A 22,736-nucleotide genomic window follows, 5' to 3' on the forward strand; every position below is an offset into this window, starting at 1 on the left:
CAGAAAAAGATGTAAAGCTCACTGCTCACAATCTTTAAGTGCCAAGTACAGATCTAAATACATGTATAAAGTGCCAAGTACAGATCTAAATACATGTATAATACATATACAGTATAATGCAATAAAATTAATTCATCATGTTTGGGGAAAAGTATTGAAAAAGGTTGACCATTTATATAAATTGGAAAACAAAAATTTAACCTGAGCCGAAAAATTAGCTTTTCTGATAAAATTTGTCCGTTGTCTGTTGTCAAATGTTGTTGTCGTCGTTGTTATATAATTTTTTTTCACATTTTCATCTTCTTGAAATAAAAGAACCACTGGGCCAATTTCAACCAAACTTAGCACAAAGTATCCTTGGGTGAAGGGGATCCAAGTTTGTTCAAATGAAGGGCCACACCCTCATTCAAGGGGAGATAATTGGGAATTAATGATGGCATATTTTAATATGGTGGCATATTTTAAAAATCTTCTTCTCAAGAACCACTGGGCCAGGAAAGATGAAACTCATGTGGGATCATCCTCAGGTAGTGTAGATTCAAGTTTGTTCAAATTCATGAACTTGTGCTTTAAAATATAAAGATTTTTTTCTTTTTAAAAAAAATAATTGATAAAAGCATTTTAAATAGGAATATATAGGAAAAATCTTTAAAAATCTTCTTCTCAATAACCACTGAGCCAGGAAAGATGAAACTCATTTGGGATCATACACAGGTAGTGTAGATTCAAGTTTGTATAAATCATGAAACCCCCGGGGGTAGGGTGGGGCCAAAATGGCCGATCAAAGTTTTACATAGGAACATATAGGGAAACCTTTTAAAATCTTCTTTTCAAGTACTTCAAAGCCAGACTTCGTTATATTTATAGGGAATCATCCTCAGGTAGTGTAGATTCAAGTTTGTTCAAATCATGACACACTCTGGGGGGGGGGGGTGTAAAATTCAAGAAAAGTGTTCACCGCTCATAATCTTTAAGTGCCAAGTACAGATCTAAATACATGTACAGTGTATACTACATACACAGTTAATGATCTTGTCATCATGTTTGGGGCCAATTGCTCAGGTGACCAGTTATATGGCAAAAGCCTCTTGTTCTTATTTTCCAGTTGTCTTTGTTCTTTGATGTCATGTTACCAATGGCAACAGGGGTCACAGAGTCAGACTTTGTGGATGGGAAGTGGAGTAGGGATGGCACACCTGATGACCTTGACACTCAGAGAAGGATGAAGAAGGCAAGGTCATTGCTGTGGAAGGAACTGGGAGAATATAAAATGTGGGCTTGTAAGTATTTCTTACAAATAAATCTCCATAGATAGATTTAACTTAATAAATCTCATTAACTCGAAAATCTTGTTATCTCGAACTTGATGGGATGGAGAAAAACTTTGATACTGTTTGTGCACTATAAAAGTGAGCTTCATGTTTTATCGGCATTGGCACAGACAAGAATGTGCTAATTTATGAATGCCGCTAAGAAATCATTTACATATAAAATACACTCTACGGAGGTGAAGCACTAACATATGATTACGCCATATCCAATGATTCAAGATATCGAGGGTAAAATACTTAAAAAAAAGTGGTTGGGATTTCCAAATTACTTCAACATATCCATGGTATAAGATATCAGTGTTTGAGATACAGAAGATCTACTGAACTTATAGGAATTATTTTAAAAGTCACCATCCCTCTCATTACTCATGTGGAATTTTATGATTTTTGAAAGATATTGAAGTCAAAATTAAATGCACACTATTTACGCATTGACAGAAATGGCATTTTTAACTTGAAAACTTTATGATGAGTAATTACATGTAGTTTATAAAGTGAGAGTTTAAGAGAATGTACATGATAAAATTATGCAGGAAATAAAGAAAATTGTTAAAGATAAAAATTCAAATATACATGACCAATCAATTCAATACAATCATGCTTTACATGTCATACTGTAAACCAACTATTATTCGTGTCATCTTTTATTTGCTATTTGTCAGTGGGAAATCAATCCACGATGATTAATTTTCACGAATATGGAAACATTTTCTAAAAAAACAAAGCAAAATAAATGGTTTGTGGCTATTAATAATGGAGACTTAATGTAGGTCGCCAATCTCATGAATATTTCTTGCACGCAAATGAAAGTTGGTTTACAGTGTACTCTCTAATCAATATAAATCCAGGAGAAATTGTCAATCTGCAATTAATATCAATTGATGATCAGTTTTATTCGTCTGTTTCATGGGCTTTCATGACAGTAAAAAACACCAAGGAATTCACAAAGGTCATGAAAATATAGAAGATGGTGAAGAATCTGTCCATTGTATATGCCAGTAGTTCCCAGTCATTCATTTTTCTTGTGTTAGCGGAATCTGCTGATTTTACATCTTCCTCGTCATTTTTATCTTCTGATTTATTGCCGTTATTTCTATTGTTGGATACATAGCCATGGTTTCTCATTTTCGGTAGAGTTTCCTCGGTTTCCGTACTTTTAGATAGACGATTATCAAACACAGTGTTCAGGATAACGAAGCTTTTATGACTTTTTCTGCTCTTACTCAGGTCATCCCATGTGACACCTGGTGGTAACTGAACCTTTTCTCCATCAGTTGTTTGATATGCATGATAGGGAAGGTTTCTCTCTTTGACCAGCATTATTTTTCCCAGCCACTCGATGAAGACCATCCTGACCCATCTGTGCATTTTCTTTCCACTGAGGTCATTATAATATATATACATCACTACGGCCGACATGACGCATGAGACGCTGCTTAAAATCATACTGATGGTGAAGTAAATGGCGATTCGAGGGAACGTTTCAGAGGCAGATGGGAACTGATCCTGTACCAGAAGCAAGAACACAACAAGGGCCAGCATTATTGTTGTGTGGAAGGAGATCTTCTCACCCGAGATGGAAGGTAGGGCAAACCCAGCACAGGATATGATGGTGATGATGAAAAATGGAACTGCAATGGTGGCCATGAAGAACACCGGTCTTCTCCTCATTTTGATTGTGAAGCTAACTTTTGAGAAGTTCCCTCCACAACATGGGTAGTTTTCTAGTGTAAGTGAGGCTGGTACTTCTTTAACAATGAACTCCTGGTTGTCCAGGAAATGAGAAAGTTCCCCGTACATTGACTCAGATTCTAGGTCAACATCATCAGAGTTATGAATCCAGGGCATGAATGTAATACTACACTTCTGAATGTCATAAGGATAATATTTCAAGTCCATGGAACACGCCGTAGGCACCACTGTGGGAAAGTTATAATGGACAGTTCCGTTACTGTTCACAAGTGCTCTGTACTCCTTCATATCCGGCATGTTGGCAATATTATCCACCCCTTCCAGGAGTGTTACGTCGGGAATCCATATGTCATCGTAGGGAACCACAAAAGTGGAGATACCACAGTATGTATCCGGGTCCCAAACCAGGTTACAGTCAAACCAAGTTAACCTGATCCACAGCCGGAACTTGACGATTTCTTGTCGTTCAAAGACGTCCACGATTTCTCTTGGGACTAGCTGTATGGATACATTTACTGGATAGTGGGTACACTTGGGAATTATCCTGTTGTCATAGGTACCCAGCAGATCTCTGTACAATTCTTCCCGCTTTTTTTGGAATTCATTACCTTCTGTCTGACAACCTGTTCTGCCATCAAAACATCTAGATAACAGGAGCAATGTTAAAGTAATTTTCACCATTTTGTTAGAGAGACACATCTCTCTAGAGTACCATCTCATATATAGCAGATAAATTTTGGAATAATATTTTTAATAAATGAAATTATTTTAATGGTGCTTACATAAATATTATGTCTTCTTAACCACTAATTGCTTTCCTCTTCAGTTTATTAATGATATGTACAGGGTTGTGAGATCTGCATAGGGTACATTGTTAAAAATGGCAGGTGGCTAGAAGGAAGTGCCCCGATATTTGAAGATTTAGACTTTAGTTCTTGTATTCATCAGTTTATTATGTTTCAGGAAAGGAATGTCAATTTCGATTGATCAATAACTTACTTCTTTCCCCAATACTTTACAGTGTTTTGTTCTGTTTTATTATTTTGCATTTAGTACTTCCTTATTATAAATAAGAATCGTGTACATGTATTTCCTACATGTGTCATCTATGAGTATTAAAGCAGCTTGTTGAAAGATGAACCTTGATTAATATTTCATTTTCATATGAATTAATTTTTCATATCAAAGGTTTTGTTTTTAAAAATATATATTAATAATGTGCTTTTAAAATTCTATCAATGTCAGCATTCATTTGATTTAAACAATAATTAAAATTAAATTAGCGTGCTTACATTTGATTAGAGACTCAGAGTGTTTCCTTATTTGATTTTAATTAAATGATAAGTCTATATCTTTAGCAAAATTCTTTTTTGGATCTCAACTGTTTTAGAGAATAATATTTTAGACACAAAGTAAAAAAACAATCATTATATGTTAGAATGTAATAATTGTACAGTGCTGCAAACAGGCAAAAACCTTAATATAAAGGAAGTAAAATTAAGCTGATAAAATAAAGCGATACATTACAAATTGGAAGCAGAACAAACAGAAATTCAAAATAGAGATGGGATCAGGTGCCATGGAATAGTAAGTATCCCCTGTTGACACGTCACACTCGCCTTGTGTTCCTTGTGGCAAATGGATAATCTGTAGACAATGTAGTGTGTTAATTAAAAAGGGTTGACAATTTGTACAAAAAATGTTAGTCAGCACTGGACTTAACAATAGATTGTAGTTACTGACAAGGTCCTTGTATCGACTATAGAACTTGCGGGATATTGATTTTATAGAAGACAGTTCATAGCCTTGTTTCATCAACATGTTTGTCAATGGACTAAAAATTTAGCATCAAAATTGGTCAGAGGCTAATTAATGGTGATATGAATAAGTACTTCAAGTTAGTGCATTTTACTCCAGGTCTTCCCACAATCTTTTGGATTTCCATAGATACCAATTTCACCCTTAAATGATACCAGTATTTCATTCTAGTACTGAATTTCCTTTTGATAATTTTGTGTTTTTTTAGGCTTGGTAGAGTCCGGACAGTTCCATTATCTGTCAGGGGAGGCACAGGATCATAAGAAGCTGATACAGAATTGTCCCTATCAGAATAATTTTCCAGAAGCTACTTTTTCCTGGTCAAACAGGACTCATTCTTTTATAGAGGTACAATAAGTGCATACTTTACAATTAATTTATTTTTTAAATATCAAAGTAATGTTCACATTTCTTCATTTTAAGAATTAAAGAGGTCTACTTTTAAACCCTTTGCCTTTATATATCAGCAGACAATAAGTATTCATTATGCCTGAAAATTTTAAAGAGGGTGAATGTTTGATTACATGTATTTAAAAGTTTGAAGATTTTGACTTGTTGATGGGCGTTTAACAAATTAAAGTAAAAGAAACTAATTTAGTCGAGCTGTAAAGTAGATGAAGAGAGCACCTTGCTGAACAGTGCTTTATACGGGAATGTGACAGTAGGAGGGAAAACTGTGGTCTCTTGTTCCAAGGTCAAAGGTCATGTCACCTTTGGTAAAGACTGCTATATAGCTGGTTTAAAAGTGGAAAATTTTAAGGTAAGGCACACAATTTGTGGTGCTAGAAAATTTTCATTTAAAAGAATATTTTTCCATATACCTTTTTCTTCAAATTTTAAACCTTTGCTTCCTTTTAGAAAACTATTACCATTGATGATTCCATGGTTGTACAGTCATTTAATGTTCACCTCAGAACGCTTGGAATCACTCGAGAAATCCTCACCATTCATGGGAGATACGACAAAATTCAGGTGTATATTTTACATGAAATATCCACATGACTGGCCGTCACTACTAGTATACTGTAAAAACTTAAATAAGTGTGAGGAATCAGTGAGAGTTTCACCACCTTCCTTTACTTGCTAATTTTTCCTGCTACAAACTATATCTTTTTTGTAAGATAACTCATAGGTCATGAAAATTAGTTCTCACAAAATTATCACGAATAATTATCAGTTTACAGTAATTTTTTGTACCTTTAATAAATTGTATTGAAAATGAATGTGATTTATAGATGACTGACATTAATACAGATTTATATAAATACCAGGTTGTACAGTATTGATTACATACTCTCGGAAAAAATGCACTATTTTTTTAAGAATCATCTTCTCCTTCTCTTTTACAAAATGTTTGTTTATCATTAGCATAATTTTGTTCCAGGATTCTGTTACTGTCGTTGTTGTTGGCATTGTCATCATTGTAAACTTTTCACATTTTTATCTTCTTAGCAAGAACCACTGGGCCAATTTCAACCAAACTTGGCACAAAGTATCCTTGGGTAAAGGGGATTAAAGTTTGTTCAAATGAAGGGCCACACCCTTCTCCAAGGGGAGATAATTTTGAATTAGTGAAAAATTAATGGCATCTTTTGAAAATCATCCTCTCAAGAACCACTGAGCCAGGAAAACTGAAACTCAGACGGAAGCATCCTCATGTAGTGTAGATTTAAGTTTGTTCAAATCATGACCCCTGGGAGTAGGGTGGGACCAAAATGGGGTATCAAAGTTTAACATAGGAATACATAGGAAAAATCTTTAAAAATCTTCTTCTCAAGAACCACTGGGCCAGGAGAGCTGAAACTCATGTGGAAGCATCCTCATGTAGTGTATATTCAAGTTTGTCCAAGGCATGACCCCCGGGGGTAGGGTGGGGCCACAATGGGGTATCAAAGCTTAGGATAGGAATACATGAGAAAAAAATTTTTTCTCAAAAACAGCAAACCCAGGATTGGTCATTATTATATGGAAGCATTCCTCTGTTAAATAAATGTAGATTTATGTTTGTTCAAGTCGTGACCCCCTTGGGTTGGATGGCGGCACATTGTGGGATCAACATTTTTCATAGGAATATATAGGAAAAATCTTCTTCTCAGGAACAGCAAATCCATGGTTGGTCATAGATATCACTGCCATTATGACTGTGTCATATTAATTTAAAAGCATCCTTAGGAAGTGTAGATTTAGATTTAAGTTTGTTCAAATACACCCCCACTCCGCTGAACCCAATTTTATATATTTTTTTAAACTTTTCAATACTTAACTGATTTTTTCTTTTACCTAGCCAGTTGCTCAGGTGAGCAATGTGGCCCCTGGGCCTCTTGTATATTCTTTCTATACTTTTTAAATGCATTGCCCCAAATGTCAAACAAATAACAGAAGGCTTATTATCTTCATCATCTATCCAAAATTTCTCAACCAGAGAGCTATTAATTTTGAATGAAATCTTCTGTAGTGAACACTGTACATGTACAAAAATTAAAGTATTTAGAATACATCATTGAATATGGAGTTGTTTGCTAAATAATGAATTAGTGCTACATATGTCCACACTGAGTATTGAATTTATAAGTAAATTCTTAACATATTCATAAATTAGTGCATTGTTGTCTGCACCAAAGCTGCTAAAGAATGAAGCCAGCAATTTAAAAAATACACATACCAGATTAATGAATCAAAAGTGCATACATGCATTTCTTCAAACTGTGTACAAGAAACAACCCTGATATTATAGGTTCCCTACTGGAAGAGCTCGAGCACATTCTGTAACATGCCAATGGTTGTTTGGATGAACAAGACAGGAATTGTAAAAGAGGACTTATGGAGCACTGAAGTGGTAAATATCACACTGCCCATTCCAAAGGAGAGGGGGATATACTGTTTAACCTTGTGTATCTCTCCATCTGTCTGTCTGTAAAATTTTTGGTCACAGTTAATTATTCTTAGAATATTTGTTAATCAAAAAGTACAATGTTTAGGTTATAAATTAGGTGGAAATTAAAGAATTCAACTATAGCTAGGTCATGGACCAATTACCCCTGCAATCACATATTAGTTGTCTTTTAATTTCTTCAAAAAAATATTGCCTGTCTGTTAATTATTTCAACAAAATATTGTGTACTCGGTGTTAAATCAATCATTATTCCAACAGGCCAATGAGAACCAGACCATGTTCCAGGCAAAACTATTCCCTGTCATCCATGCCACGGATTCTATAGGGCTGGAGGACCTCCTCTGGATTCAGGGAGCTGTTCCAGATGAAGATCATACCAGGCTGAGAAGGTAACTCATTAAAATATCTAGGCCAAGAATTCAGGATCATACCATGCTGAGAAGGTAACTCATTAAAATATCTAGGCCAAGAATTCAGGATCATACCATGTTGAGAAGGTAACTCATTAAAATATCTAGGCCAAAAATTCAGGATCATACCAGGCTGAAAAAGTAATGAATTCATTAGCGTCTAAACCAGGAATGCTGGCAGGATCATACCATGCTGAAAATGTAACTCAATCATTCATCAGCATCTAAACCAGGAATGCTGGATCATACCATGCTACAAAAGTAATTAATTCATCAGCCTCTACTAGGCCAGGAATTACGGATCATACCATGCTAAAAAAGGTAATTAACTCATTAGCATCTAGACTAGGAATTCATGATCATACCACGATAAAAAGGTAAATAAAAAATACCTTTTCTTTGCCAGAAATTCAGTTGATGCTCAAAAAGTAATTAATTCATTAGCATCTAGGCCAGGAATTCAATATTTGCTTAAAAGGTATTTTTTTATTCAGTAGCTTATTCTAGGATAGGAATTCAGTAGTGTTAAAGGACCTCCTCTGGGTTCAAAGATATGTTTCTGATGAGGATCTCACCAGATTTTTTTATTTTGAAAAATCTTAAATCTTAAGCTCACCTGAGCTGAAGGCTCAAGTGAGTTTTTGTAATAAAAAGTGTCTGTTTTTCTGTCTTTCAGTCTGTTGTGTGCTATTTATAATTTTTTTTTTCATTTTTAACTTCTTTAGAACCACTAGGTCAATTTCAAGCTAACTTGCCACAAAGCATAGTTGGGAAGGATGAATCCATCCATAAAATAAGAATATGTAGGAAAAATAACCTGTCAAGTCTCCAGCAAATAGAAATATTCATAATGTGTTGTGTAACAACTATTTTAATTATATTTCACCAAATTTAAAAATGTCTTAAAGTGGAAAACAATATTAGTAATCAACAAATACTCAACCAATAACGAATACAATGTAAAGGATTTTTTAGTGTCTTTGATCCTAGGGTCTGTCATGTTTACCTTTACAACAAAATATCCAGAAAAATATGTATTTTGATTGATTAATAAAAATGTTAGCAAATTAATCTATGAATGGCCAAGTCAGAAAAACTAAATACCAAGGTAAACCTCTCTGTGGGGTCCCCTCCAGGATAGACAGTCCAGACCAGTCAGGGAGCAGAACAAATTCTGATCCCTTAATGATAACAATAATAATAATTTTTATTAATAAACAATTAAATTATTAAGAAAATAAAATAATTATCTCTGTATTTGATCTTATAGGTACAGATATAATCTTTCTATAAGTCTAGAGTACATGTACACTACAGTTAGATTGATACTTAAAAAAACAACAAGATCTTGAAATTAAAATTTTTATCCATCCACCATCACCAACAAAGTTGGTGGAGCTTATTTAAAACCTTGGGACTTGGCCTGTACCTTAAGATAATATGTGTTGAGGTAAACTCTGTAACTTTTGATTACTTTTTATAAAGGTTTTATTTATTACTTTTTTTTTTTTATATTTTTTTAGGTGGCAATCATCATGGAGGTTAAGCATGAGTGAAATATTGTCCTTTATAAATGCTGAACAGGAATTACAATCTAGAAGGTGAATAAATGGTGTACAACATACATTATCTAGATGGTAAATAAATGGTATACAATATACAATTATTGCTATTTTACGGTCAATGCAATGATTAAGCCATCTGAGGAGTACAATAATTAAAACCAAAAGGATGGCTAAATCATGAATGCATTGACCAAAAAACAGCAATAATTGTTTTTTCATATGATTCAATTATAAAATGATACAAATCATTACTCGTTTGCATAAGTCCTTGCCAATAACAAAGAGAGAAGCAAAGATACAATGTAAATAAACATTACCTGTCGTATTAATTTGAAATTTTTAAAATATATTTTTAGAATTGCCATGATAAAAACAGATTTAGGCTCTTTTATAGGATAGATTTTGAAAAACAGACTTGTCACGCAGGTATATTTCATGAAGCAGATTAGCGCTTCATGAAGAAAATGCCTATGTGCAAGTATGTGTGATTTACACACCAATAATTCACACTAATCCTTAAAAACATTCCTTATGTTTACATTTTCCATGTCTTAAAGCATGAAATATATACTCAATATTTGAATTTCTCGCTGCCCTATATCGTTATATTTTTATTAACATCTCTTTACGCTCATTGTGATGGGACATCATGTTAGCACGAGTTTCTCTGTGAGTATACATGAAAATGATATTCTAATCAATTTCACAGTTGGCTTAATTACTAGAAAAACACAGCAAATGTAGATATTCAATTGTATAATAACATATATTATATAGGTGGTAAATAAATGGTGCACAACATACAGTATATTATTTAGATGGTAATTTAATTGTTCTTGGTATGTAGAAGGTAAATAAATGACGTACAAGAACTAAATCTAGGACGAGATAAACAGGTAATTTGGGAGGAAAGAAAGGGAGACAATTAATATCATTAAGGGGAGACAGGGAACATGTCACATGATTAAAAAGACATATTATGTCATAATGTCATTATGACATATGTCCTGTGCGATATCGAGGTAAGCTTCACCCTGTGATATTTATGCAGTAAATAATTATGATGAAGGACTGACATTCAATCGTCAATTTAGAAATATTTATTGACAGAATTTTTTCCAAATGAGGTTTTTGTCGTTGAAGCTGCCTTGAAAAATGCAGAAATTATTCCACCCAAATACTATATAAAATTAAAACAATTGCTTTCAGATAATTTAAACACTATATATATTCTGAAATATTTGAGTATATAGTATTATCTATCATATTTATCGTTTGGGCGTAAAAATTCGCATTATGGACTCCGTTATGGGCCCGTAGACATGAAGTACCGGGTATCTAAACTCCATATAAACTCTAAACAGGGTGGTATTTGTGGGGCGATATCTTTTAAATAAGTCAAGAAATCCCATGACAGGAACGTTTTAAAATGTTAAGTACATATTATATCAGTAATATAAAAAATACGAAAAAAATTCATTGACAGGAATTTTTTCAGGTAAAGGTCCTGTTCCTCCTTAAATCTAAAATTGATGTCACTTATTGCTTTTTGTCTGACATTAGGATGGGGGGACAGTCTGTAAACTAAACAGCTAGGACTTGTGTGCTGAATTACATGACCCCCTCAATTTAATTAAACTCTTGTGGAAGATTAGTACACGTAAGTTCATGTCAGACTGATCTTTAGAAAGTTACATTAGATCATATTGTTTTATAATTCCTTCTTTGTGAGTTTATAACACATTAAAATTTCACAATGAATCATTAGATCAGTGTGTTTTTTCAGTTCTTTCAGCCTACACAGGTCGAGACCACTAGATTTTCTGACGTCAGCATAAATTTGCATGTAAATTAGCTATCTGTTTACTTTACCCACTGATGAATGAGTCGCAATGCATTGTGGGCTACTACAAGTACTCAGCTGTGTTGAAAATAAAGACCAACTTGAATTGTCCCTTGGAAACTTATTTTCAATTCTTTTTTGAGATTTATGGAAGAAATATTTAAACTGATGTATAATCTTTTATTTCTATGCTCAAATTTACAAAATTTGCTTTATGAAGCCTTATATCAATTTATAATACATCGGCCTATAAACCATTGTTCAAAGAGACGTACATGTAGGGGCTATCGTGTCGATAAAACATTGACTTTTTTTCCACATGATATACGTGTATATGCGTGTTTAGGGAGAGGGCTAAAATAGGCTTTGCCTGCTGCCCAATCCCATTCACTAATGTGAATAAAATTTTGTATAAATAAAAAAAAACGTGTTTATAGTTTAAGATAGCAGTACAAGGTGCGCAATTATTATTTAACCCCTAAATATTATCAAAAAGTTTAAAGTACTTAACCCTTTGTGTGCTGACTTGTTTTACGTGCGCTGTAACCTCAGGACTGAGTTGTTTTGTAATATCAACAAAATTATCACAATGGTGTACTAAAATGCAAATATCTAAAATTGTTGATAACCAATTTACTTGAAATTTGGCAAATATATAGCAAATGTTGTGTTTTTTAATATTTACTATTTTTTTTTAAAAATCTTAAATTTTATGTTGCCATGGAAACCAAATTTTCAAAAAAAATTATTTTTAAATGACTTTTTAGCATTTTAACTATATTTTTCAGAGAAAATATTGCACTTTGATGAAAAAAATAAATCAAACGCTTTAAAAATTCAATTTTAGTTTAATATTATGCAAAAAAAAATTAATTTAAACAATAACTCAATGATAAAGTCAGTGTTTTATATATATATATATATACCGTTATGTTGTGAAAAGTCATTGTATACTTATCTGAGTAAGGGATATATTCATATAGGTTTAAGTGAATTTTGATTCAAGTTAATGGATTTTTTTTTCAGATTTTAACTAAAAAGAGTATAAATTGAAGATTCAAGTAGCCTGTAAATATAAAACCAGTGATTATTTTAAGAAATATGGGCAATTATATAAGAAAGTATGATCCTCAAAGAATATGCAGTTTTCGAGGTTGGGAAATCTTGGAGCAAATTGGCACAACAATGAACTAATTGCTGTTACTAGTATTCATTTTCAAATTAAAGCAGTCAATATGTTAAATAAATAAAAAAAATAATAAAATAACATTTACACTAAGTTATAGAGGTCTTATTTTCTAATGACTGGTATCTAACAGTCCTAAATATACTCTAGTAATTCTCAAATCTTTTTTTCTTTTTATTTTGCTTTTATTGAAGAAAATGCATTTCTCCATGTTATTTGTAAAGTTTACATATTCATCAACTTTCCTCCCACAGTACTTCTCACTCTGTAAGAAATGTGGCATTTATTTTAGAAGTTTTATTCCTGGCTGGCAACAATAATTGCCAGCAGGAAAACTAGTACTTTAAATTTTAGAAATTTAAGCACCTTTAACAGTCATTTATAATGTTTTCAAAAATGACTTCGTTCAATGTGGTCACTGGTGAATAAAAGTTTTGATTTTTTTCAATTGATTTTAGTTAATGATGGTTGACAGATATGTACCATAATATCAATCAATATATTATGAAATACTTTTAAGTTTATGCAAGTCTAATGGTATGGGTCATGGATATAGGCCAAGTAAGCTCAGTCAGTAGAGCATCTGACCGGTGAGGCCCCTTCTTAGATTCATGGTCCAGCCGTGCATTTTCTCCTTCCTTGTTACATATTTGATGCTATTGACCACTCTGGATTTGCAAGTGAAAGTCCTGTCAGCCGCTAATAAGAATTTGGGTTGTGTATAAAGGATAAAGATAACTTTAAGGAGGGATATATAATGGTTGTGCTATGGGTATCAACCTGGGTTGCTCATTCGGTAGAGCACCTGACTAGTGAAGCAGGGTTCCTGTGTTCAATTCCTGGTCCAACCATAGTTTATACCATACATTTTCTCCTTTCCTATTACACAAGTTTTAAATGTGCCTGAATTTTTACTTCAACAAAAAATATTATTCCTAATACTGTATACAGGGAAATTTTCGCCCCCGTTTTATTTTTGACCCTTTCACCCTCTCCTTGATTGGGTGAATTCAAATTACACCTCATAATTTCCTAAACAGAACTATGACTGGGTGAATTTAAAACAGGGCAAAATTGTTCACAAGTTCAAAAGGGTGAAAATAACACAGGGCGAAAATAACCCTGTATACAGTAATGAAATTTATATTTTATTTCCACTATGGGATTTCTTTGTATTCTTAGTAACTATTCATATTTTCATATTTAAAAATAAACATATCTTTGGAGACCAAAATGTAATCTTTGTTGATAAGTAATTGTACAGGAATTTGCATTTTTGAAGAAAAAAAATTTTGACCATCATTAAAAAAAATTCTCACAGCAAATCTTAGCCTTTTTCTGTATTCATTTACTGTTACATATCTAGAAGGGATGGAATGTAGAAGCTTCTTGGGCCTTTTAAATTTGTAAACTAGAGGACATATTACATATTAATAGGTGAAAACTTGTACAGTGTGTACTTTTGAGGTTGAGAAGTACAATTCCTACAGTAAAACTCAGTTATAACGAAGTCACTGGGACCTATGAAATTACTTCACTATATCTGTAATTCCTTATAACTGTATAAAAAATCAATTAAATTTATTTAGCTGGCTATCCAAATTGACTTCGCTATATCTGTAAATTCGCAATATTCGTGTTCGTACTAAATGAGTTTTGCTGTATTACCCAGTCTTTATTGTAATTTATTGCACAGATGTACATGCAAGTCCATACGATTTACAAATTACACATTCTAAAGACTCTGATCTCCTTCTTATGCCTACACAAATGACAATTCATCTTAATTTTAAACTGTAGAGATACCTTTTATTTAACCAGTGAATTTTATAATTTTGTGTGTGCATGTATAGGTTGGGGCAGTCTCACTGTTTTTGGTTTTTAATAAAATAAAAATAAAAAGTGGAGGAAATGTGCAATTTAATCCACATGCTTTATTCTGGCAAAAGTCCATTTTAAAGAAAAAGAAAATTTCTCCCTGATACATGTTCTTAAACTTGGTTTAAAAAAAATTCTGATACATGTAGTACCAATTATTTTCACTTACTAATTAGGTCCCATGCAAACTAGAGTATGTAAATGCCTTGAAGAAATCTAACTCTAAGATACCAAAGATCCTGGAACATATTTTCGTTTTGAAATTATTGAGAGTCTATATAATCCTCATCAAGGAAATAAAATGGTATTTTATTACTTACTGAAATAAAACAAATACCACAGTTTACACAAATGACAGTCATTTCAGGGAAAATCAGCATTTCAAAATTTTTCATCACTTTTTACCATTTTCATGTATATGCACATGATCAAATGCATCAATGCATCTTTTCTGATAACTAGCTTACATTTGAAGACACTTTATAGAAAAAAATCAAGTTTATTTTTAATTTTTAATTGTGCTAAAAATTTTACAATTTATCATATACTGTTATAAAAAAAATATTTGAAAGTTTTCCCAAATAGATGGAACATCAAGCAGCTTTAAACCAGAATTTTTAGGTGTAATTAGGGCCACTTAATTGACTCAATGGTTGTCAATTATAAAATTCATATTGTGTATATTTCGAATACGTGTATCATGAATTAATTTTGCTTGATCACAAAAATATGCTGATGGATATATATTCTCGTATATATCTCTTTTTCACTCACTTGTTAATGCAATAACTCATTGGAAAATTTTCTACAATGTTCAAGGTCCTCCACATTTATTACTTTTATTAGATGGAACCTTTTTTATCTTTCAACATTTTTGAAATGGGTCTTTAGATTTAAAAAAAAAATGTTTACTTATTTATTTGTTTATTTATTGTTAAAAAAAAAACAAATGCTTTTAATTAACAAAATGCCTCAAATTATTTTCTGTTAACCTTTATTTCAAAGCAAAGCTTGATTTACGTATGTAAACAACGTGCACAGAAAAACGTCTGTGACTTGCCAGGTTCAATCTCGCGCATTATTGTTTTCATTTAGACGATGTATTGTATGTCTACTTACAAAACACCAAATAAACAAATAATAACTGCCGTATGTCCAAAATATAAAACTTTGCAGACCATATAAGCTCTCGATATGCTTCAGACTGAAGTTCAGTAGCATGTGCATCCTACTTTCGTTTTAACAGGAAGAACTTCGCAAGGTTAAGGTCAAGTCAAGTTAACCAGAGTTTTTCTGCTAAAATATCGAAAATTTCTAAGTAATTTTAAGTCTACTAACACAAATTTATTAGAATTATTGATATTAAACTATTTTTTGGATTTATTTCTTTATTTTCCTTTATATTTGAGTAAGTTAGTAGATATTTATTACATGCGCGTTTTTTCCCTGTTTCCAAAAATAGCGGACTGACTTTCATCGTAACAAACGTCAAACACCTTCACTTTAAATCACAATTTCACAAACAATTCGCATATTTTCACATCTTAATTACCTATTTTTCAATGTGTTGTAGTTGTATAATACATTTTGATAGATTCTGAATAATTCACAGCTCATTTATACGTTTTATACGACGTTTTATGTGACGAAGCGCTAATTTCAGACTCAGACCCAACATATTGGGTTCCCGCACGCAAGCGTTTGTGACGTCAGACCCAATATATTGGGTTCCCGCACACAAAGGGTTAAGAAAGTTAACACCACTTCAATCTTTTTGATATATCTATGATTAACAGAAAAACCATAAATTGCACATAATTTGCATTACGGGATCTGTAGTGTTATGGTCAAAGATAAATGTATAAAACCATAATTCTACAGCTCTGCAACTGTGCAACTAAATTTGATGTTACTTTTCTCCTGATTTGGTATAAGAGGGTGATCAAAGAGTTCACGAACTAATGGATAACTTTCAAAAAAGAAATGATATAGGATTTCAGTGTTGAAAATTTTTCAAAGTAGTCCTCTTCAATTTTAATGCATATCTGCAACCATTCTTCCCATGCGCAGATCAAGTGATGTAGACAATCACCTGACATGCTCTTTAGCTTCAGAAGCTTAAAAATTTTTCTGACTCTTATATTTCTTACCATGCAAGTTATTTTCGACACCAAAATTTCCATTTGTAAGAAATGGCCAAATCTCGGCAATAGTATGGGTGGATAATGATATCTTTTTCCAGAATGAGCATGGTGACTATCAAAACCCATGCATGTCGTCTGTCTTTGAAGCGCCATTTATTCCATGTGGATAAAGTATGGATGCCTTCTTTTTATCATATCTGATGTGTTTAAAGTCTAAAGTAAACGATATTATAAGGATTTAGAATAACTTTTTTATTGTAAAGATATTCATCTATTGTTCTAACTGTTAGTCGGCGATATTTCATATCAAATTGCTTAACAAAGGACATGTCTCTTCCTCAGCTTGCTTTCACTGGGCAACAGAACAAAATCATTTTTAAACACCTCCCTGCCTTTACTAAAACAATCAATCCAAAAAATGACAAATTTCCTGGCAAGTCTTTTGTCTTTATAAACCGTGTACAATTTTTATAAGCCTCTGCAAAGGAATTTCCATGATATAAGTTTAACTTTACAGCTTTTTGTTTCTTGCATACAACTGAGAAAACCATTTTTTGTCACAGGTGATCTACATAATGACGTCATTTTCACATTGTTACGTCACAAACATGCATGGGGTAAATTGTTCCAATATATATGCTATTTATACAAACATGTGTATGACTCTATGTGTGCCAAATTTCATTCTTATCTGAATTGTGGTTTAGTAAATATAGAGATAGTTCGCAAACTTTTTGATCACTCCTCGTAGTTGCTTACTTTGATAATTTTATCATATTACCAAGTATTCTACCACGATTATCGTAAACTTCAAAGGAAACCGCCGGACATTATTCTCCAATAAATCACGAACGTCATCAAAAATTATCAGATCAGAAACATGTATCAAATCTTAACAATTCAAATGCATGTTTGGCTGTAGAATGAAATACTTGTTAAGACCACATCGATATGTCGTCTTTCGCAGTATAAACACTGTAAATTGCATTAAGATGTTGATGAATGTCGGTTTTTATAGCTAAGCGGGGCTATTCCACGGACCTCCCTATGCATTAAACAACGTGATTTTAGCAGTAAAACAGGAACATGATTTTGTTATTGTATATTCTTTTTAACTGATCCATACATATTACGAACATATTTGTAATTTAATAAGGCTATTTTTAATGTAACGAAAGCTCAAATCGTCTGCATTCTATGTACAGGTAAGCAAACAAATTTTACCTCTGGTGTTAAATGAAACAGCGTAATCTAGACATGGTGACCTAATTCGTTTCTCTATAGAGGAAACGATTATCCCTAATTTAGCGTTTGTACCATACTTGGTAGAATAGAAATAAAGTCCTTGTTGTCGTGAATGATGCAGAATAACCTCCTCGGTCTCGAAATGTTGTTTGAAATATAAAAGCCTCGGCTAGCACCTCGGCTAGCACCTCGGCTTTTATCTTTCAAACAACATTTCTCGACCTCGGAGGTTATTCTGCAACATTCACGAAAACGCGGACTTTATTTCTTGAATTGAGTACATGTAATACTTACTGGTATGTTGATGTAAGTGTAAAGTCTGCTATAGTGAAATACTTGGAACCATGGATAAATAAAAGGTACATTAGGGGCTCAAGAAATGTAGCCAAACAAAGATAAATATGACTGCCAAGGATTAATCTCGTTCATTTACACGTCTCAGCTTTCAGAAATGATTACAAAGTAGTCCTGCATAGTTCTTTAAAAGTGCTCAGAAAGCCTTTAATCAGCAGGTAGAAAATTACGCTGATTTTCTAGATTGTCTCTATATGCCTTACATTTATGTTAAGTACGCTTGGACAAATTTCCGCGGAAAATGTGTGACTGCGTACATAGCGTAAATTAATACCACACAGAAAAAAGTACTTCTACAGTATGTTGAATGTTAAGCATGTAAAGTAAAGTGACATCTGTATATGTTGAATGTTAAGCTTGTTAAGTAAGGTGACGTTTGTCTTTGTAGAGAGATGTTCTATGAAGTGAAGAAGGAGGAAATAACAAATGCCCTACTTCAGCGGCTCCACCAAGGCTTCCATCCGATCTACAACAGTGCTGGAATCGACGGATTCTCCATATCAATTCTGGAAAAACTTGATTCAGGTTTGTGAAGACTTGGATGATTTTGGTACTTCAAATTTTTTTGGTGATGAATATGGTTTATTCATCAGGAAAAATATCAAAGCATTAATTAACCACTTAAAGGGTCTATAATTATATAAAATGTATTAGATAGTCGTGCTTTGAACAAATACTGTATACAGGGAAATTTTCGCCACTGTTTTGTTTTCGCCCCTTTCGCCCTACTTAAAGGTGAGCGAATTAAAAACGGGGCGAATTAAAAATAACACAGTATAATTTCTTAAACAAAACTGTGACTGGTCGAATTTAAAACGGGGCAGAATTGTTTGTAAGAGTGAAAGAGCGAAAATAACATGGGGCAAAATTAATCCTGTATACAGTAATATGTTGAAGACTGCATGAATACTCCACATTTTCCTTGTTGTACTGTCACAGTAAGGTTAAAAACTGCCCTTTATTATTTCCAAGTTTCCCACTAGTACTGTGTTAGAATTATTTCCTGATGAACTCTTTGAATCATTCATCCAACCATAAGCATGTCTAATTTTTTCCTGCTCAGATACACAAGCTTGCTATGGGCATTGTAACCAATGTTTAAAGCTGTATTTGAGGTGGTGTTTATTACATAACAATTGCTGATGCATGGACAATGACCCTAGCTGAATACAGCATCAAATTCAGTGAATTTATTGTATTATGTACTACTTTGCAATTGTGATGCATCTATCCTGTAGATCACTTAAATTCCTTGGCACCTTATTTTCACAAGATTGTTGTTTAGTACCTAAAAGCAAAACAAAATGAAAGCATTATAGATTTTGATAGCAAAGAGAATAATTTTCTTACAGTGGCTAAAGGTTGTTCAGGTGATCCTGGAGTGGCGGCGAGGACTCTGGCTAACATTGCAGATGTACTGGGCTCAAAAGCCGGGCAGAAAGGAGGGTTACGGAGTGGGCCGGCCGCAAACAAGGCCTGGGCAAAGGCATTCCATTTACTAGAGGTAATTACAATCTCAGTGTTATAGGCAAACAAGGCCTGAGCAAAGGCATTCCACCTACTAGAGGTAATTACAATCTCAGTGTTATAGACAAACAAGGCCTGGGCAAAGGCATTCCATTTACTAGAGGTAATTACAATCTCAGTGTTATAGGCAAACAAGGCCTGGCAAAGATATTCCAACTATTGGAGGTAATTACAATCTCAATCTTATAGGCAAACAAGGGCATAGGAATTCCATGCATTGAAGGTAAATAGAATCTCTGAGTCAGCATTATAGGAAACCAAGGCCGGGTGGACAAAGGCTTTCTTTCTTCCAAGGACTTAAGATTTTTGGGTCAACTTTTGCAACCAAAAGAAAAAAGGTGTCATAATTCAAAATTTGTTTTGTCACTCTCTTTTAATGCAATGGCTCAAAATTAATGTCTAAAGACCTCTGAAAAAAATCATTGATGGAGATTAATTCCTGTGACTTTTTTTGGGGGGGAGGGGGTTGGGGTGGAAAACGTTGCGATTGGCAATATCACTATGCTTTTTAATATTTAAATATAAATGATGCTCAAATTTTGAAAGTTTCTGTGGTTGGGAAATAAATTCAGGTCTCCTGATGTGAAATTGCAATGGATTGTGCAGTAAAACAGACTTTGAACAAAGTGCCAATAATGGATAATTTCGCTTTGTTAATCTAAGCGTGATTATTAAATCTGTAAAGTTTATAAAATATTTTATAATGATCATAGGGAATAAAAATCACTTCACTGTAAGTATCAATTCATTATAATCCTGGTCACTGTAAGTGTGTTTTACTGTATCAGTATTACTAGATAACAGTGGTATATATGTCCTTTACTTCAGAATAAAGAGCTGGAGAAAGGAGTGAGTGCATTGGCCAAGGAGCGAACGAAATGGTTAGACCGCCCAGATCTGCTGGTGAGGGCAGCCAGACATTATGAAGGGGCAGCTCAGATACTCATACGTCATGCTGTAATGACCGCTAAAGAAGTAAGTAATACTCATATGTCATGCTGTAATGACCGCTAAAGCCCCTGTCACACTGTCACGATTTATAGCTACGATTCCTCACGAATTCAAAAATCGCAGCAAATCGGGATTTATCATAGAGGTAGTAGTAAGATATCTTCCTTAATCGTGTTGGATTGCAGCAAATTGCCAAACTCGACAATTGTTTTGAGCATGCATGTCAAAAAAATGTTCTTGCAACATTCGCAGAACTTCGTAGTATTTGTGACACTGCAAGTGTCCCTAGAGCTACTGCGAGTGTTGTTTGAATTGATAGGAACATAGAACGATTTTCCTGGGTATGTGATACAAAAAAGGACAATTGATGGCAAGTGCTGGACGAGTATTTTGATTGAACTACACGTTAATGCAATGTAGGCAGACATTGTGTAATGCTAACACAGCCGAAATCAAAATACTATCTAAAATAAAAGGATAGAAGCTAATAAAAGTGAATTTAGCTAAAAATGTCACAGAAACTTATACAGTGGACCCTCATTTATCTGGACGCTTTGGTTCCCAGTCAATTTGTCCAGATATGTGAAGTGTCCGGATACCTGAATCACCAGTTAAACAAGACAGAATAACAATTAAAAATTCCGTTCCGATGAAAAATCGTCCGGATACTGAAGCATCCGGATATCTGGCATCCGGATATCTGAAGGTCCACTGCATAAAGATTTATGAAGAGACTGAACTTAATCAACATCTCCAAACTGTAGCTTTTACCCTTATCAAATAACTTTACTATGATGTTTAATAATTTCAGATAATTCTCCTTTTACCCTATATGCCTTTAAAATTACATCTACATGTACATTTGTAAGAAATCGCCATTCTTCATAGGAATATCGTGTAGGTAACTTGGCATATCGTAGTCCTTTGTACGAGTATCATATGTAACTGCGTTTAATCCTTCATAATCGTAGGAATATCATAACCATTTTATGTTGTCGCCTCAGTTCATACTTAAAAATTTAAAACCTCGTACTTTGTCGCACAGACATCATAAACATGCCGTTCTAGCAGCAAAATATTCCATACACTGTTTAAAAATCGCAAGTCTAGCCTAGCGATGAACGGCGATTTTCAACTTTTTAGCTCACCTGATCCGAAGGCTCAGCTGAGCTTTTCTGATCACATTTTATCTGTCGTCCATCCATCTGTCTGTCCGTCCATCTGTAAACTTTTCACATTTTTGACTTCTTCTCAAGAACCAATGGGCCAATTTTAACCAAACTTGGTACAAAGCATCCTTGGATGAAGGAGAGTTTAAATTGTTAAAATGAAGGGCCAAATCCCCTTACAAGGGGAAATAATCAAGAAAAGGCAAAAAATGGGTGGGGTCACTAAAAAATCTTCTTCTCAAGAACCACTGGGCCAGGAAAGCTGAAACTAATGTGGAAGCATCTTTGGGTAGTGTCGATATTAAATTGTTAAAATCATGACCCCCAGGGGTAGGGCGGGGCCACAATAGGGAATCCAAGTTTTACATAGAAATATATAGAACAAATCTTTAAAAATCTTCTTCTCAAGAACCACAGGGTCAGGAAAGCTGAAACTTATATGGAAGCATCCTGGGGTAGTGTAGATTCTAAAGTTTTAAAATCATAAAAGGAAAGGGGGTAGTGGGGCATGATAGATATAGCAAGATGGGGAATCTGGTAAAGAACTGCATCACCCAAGTTACTCAGGTGAGCGATGTGGCCCATGGGCCTCTTGTTCTAATTTGTGGGGAATCATAGCATAAATCATGACAGTGTGACATGGCTTTGAAGAAGTTTTATTTGAGTATTACTCATACTTCATGCTGTAATGACCTTTAAAGAAGTTAGCAGCTCTTTTAGATATTGTATA

At 33.6% G+C, this 22,736-nt stretch overlaps 2 protein-coding genes across 2 annotated transcripts in view; one reads left to right on the top strand and one right to left on the bottom strand.

Annotated features, from left to right (window-relative positions):
- LOC134271841 (L-fucose kinase-like) overlaps positions 1–20,861 on the top strand; it is a gene marked incomplete at its 3' end in the record, with an annotated part of 32,835 nt that extends 11,974 nt beyond the window's left edge. Inside the window, exons 10-19 of the mRNA XM_062754053.1 lie at positions 1,106–1,280; positions 5,050–5,189; positions 5,440–5,601; positions 5,700–5,813; positions 7,576–7,677; positions 7,993–8,123; positions 9,668–9,745; positions 18,748–18,884; positions 19,712–19,863; positions 20,715–20,861. Coding sequence (XP_062610037.1) covers positions 1,106–1,280; positions 5,050–5,189; positions 5,440–5,601; positions 5,700–5,813; positions 7,576–7,677; positions 7,993–8,123; positions 9,668–9,745; positions 18,748–18,884; positions 19,712–19,863; positions 20,715–20,861 — 1,338 coding nt within the window. The remainder of the gene's footprint in view (positions 1–1,105; positions 1,281–5,049; positions 5,190–5,439; positions 5,602–5,699; positions 5,814–7,575; positions 7,678–7,992; positions 8,124–9,667; positions 9,746–18,747; positions 18,885–19,711; positions 19,864–20,714) is intronic.
- LOC134271846 (neuronal acetylcholine receptor subunit alpha-9-like) lies at positions 2,074–3,745 on the bottom strand. The gene has a single exon (XM_062754057.1). The coding sequence runs from the start codon at positions 3,741–3,743 to the stop codon at positions 2,223–2,225; it is 1,521 nt and encodes a 506-aa protein (XP_062610041.1). The 5' UTR covers positions 3,744–3,745; the 3' UTR covers positions 2,074–2,222.
- Positions 20,862–22,736: the final 1,875 nt, after the last annotated feature.

This window comes from Saccostrea cucullata, unplaced genomic scaffold, assembly GCF_032062105.1.
Source record: "Saccostrea cucullata isolate Sc308-1 unplaced genomic scaffold, CSIRO_AGI_Scuc_v1 ctg654, whole genome shotgun sequence".
NCBI classification, from domain to species: Eukaryota; Metazoa; Mollusca; class Bivalvia; order Ostreida; family Ostreidae; genus Saccostrea; species Saccostrea cuccullata.

Excerpts from the sequence above, each read along its gene's own strand:
- LOC134271846 (XM_062754057.1), bottom strand. The coding sequence starts at position 3,743 with ATGAGATGGTACTCTAGAGAGATGTGTCTCTCTAACAAAATGGTGAAA.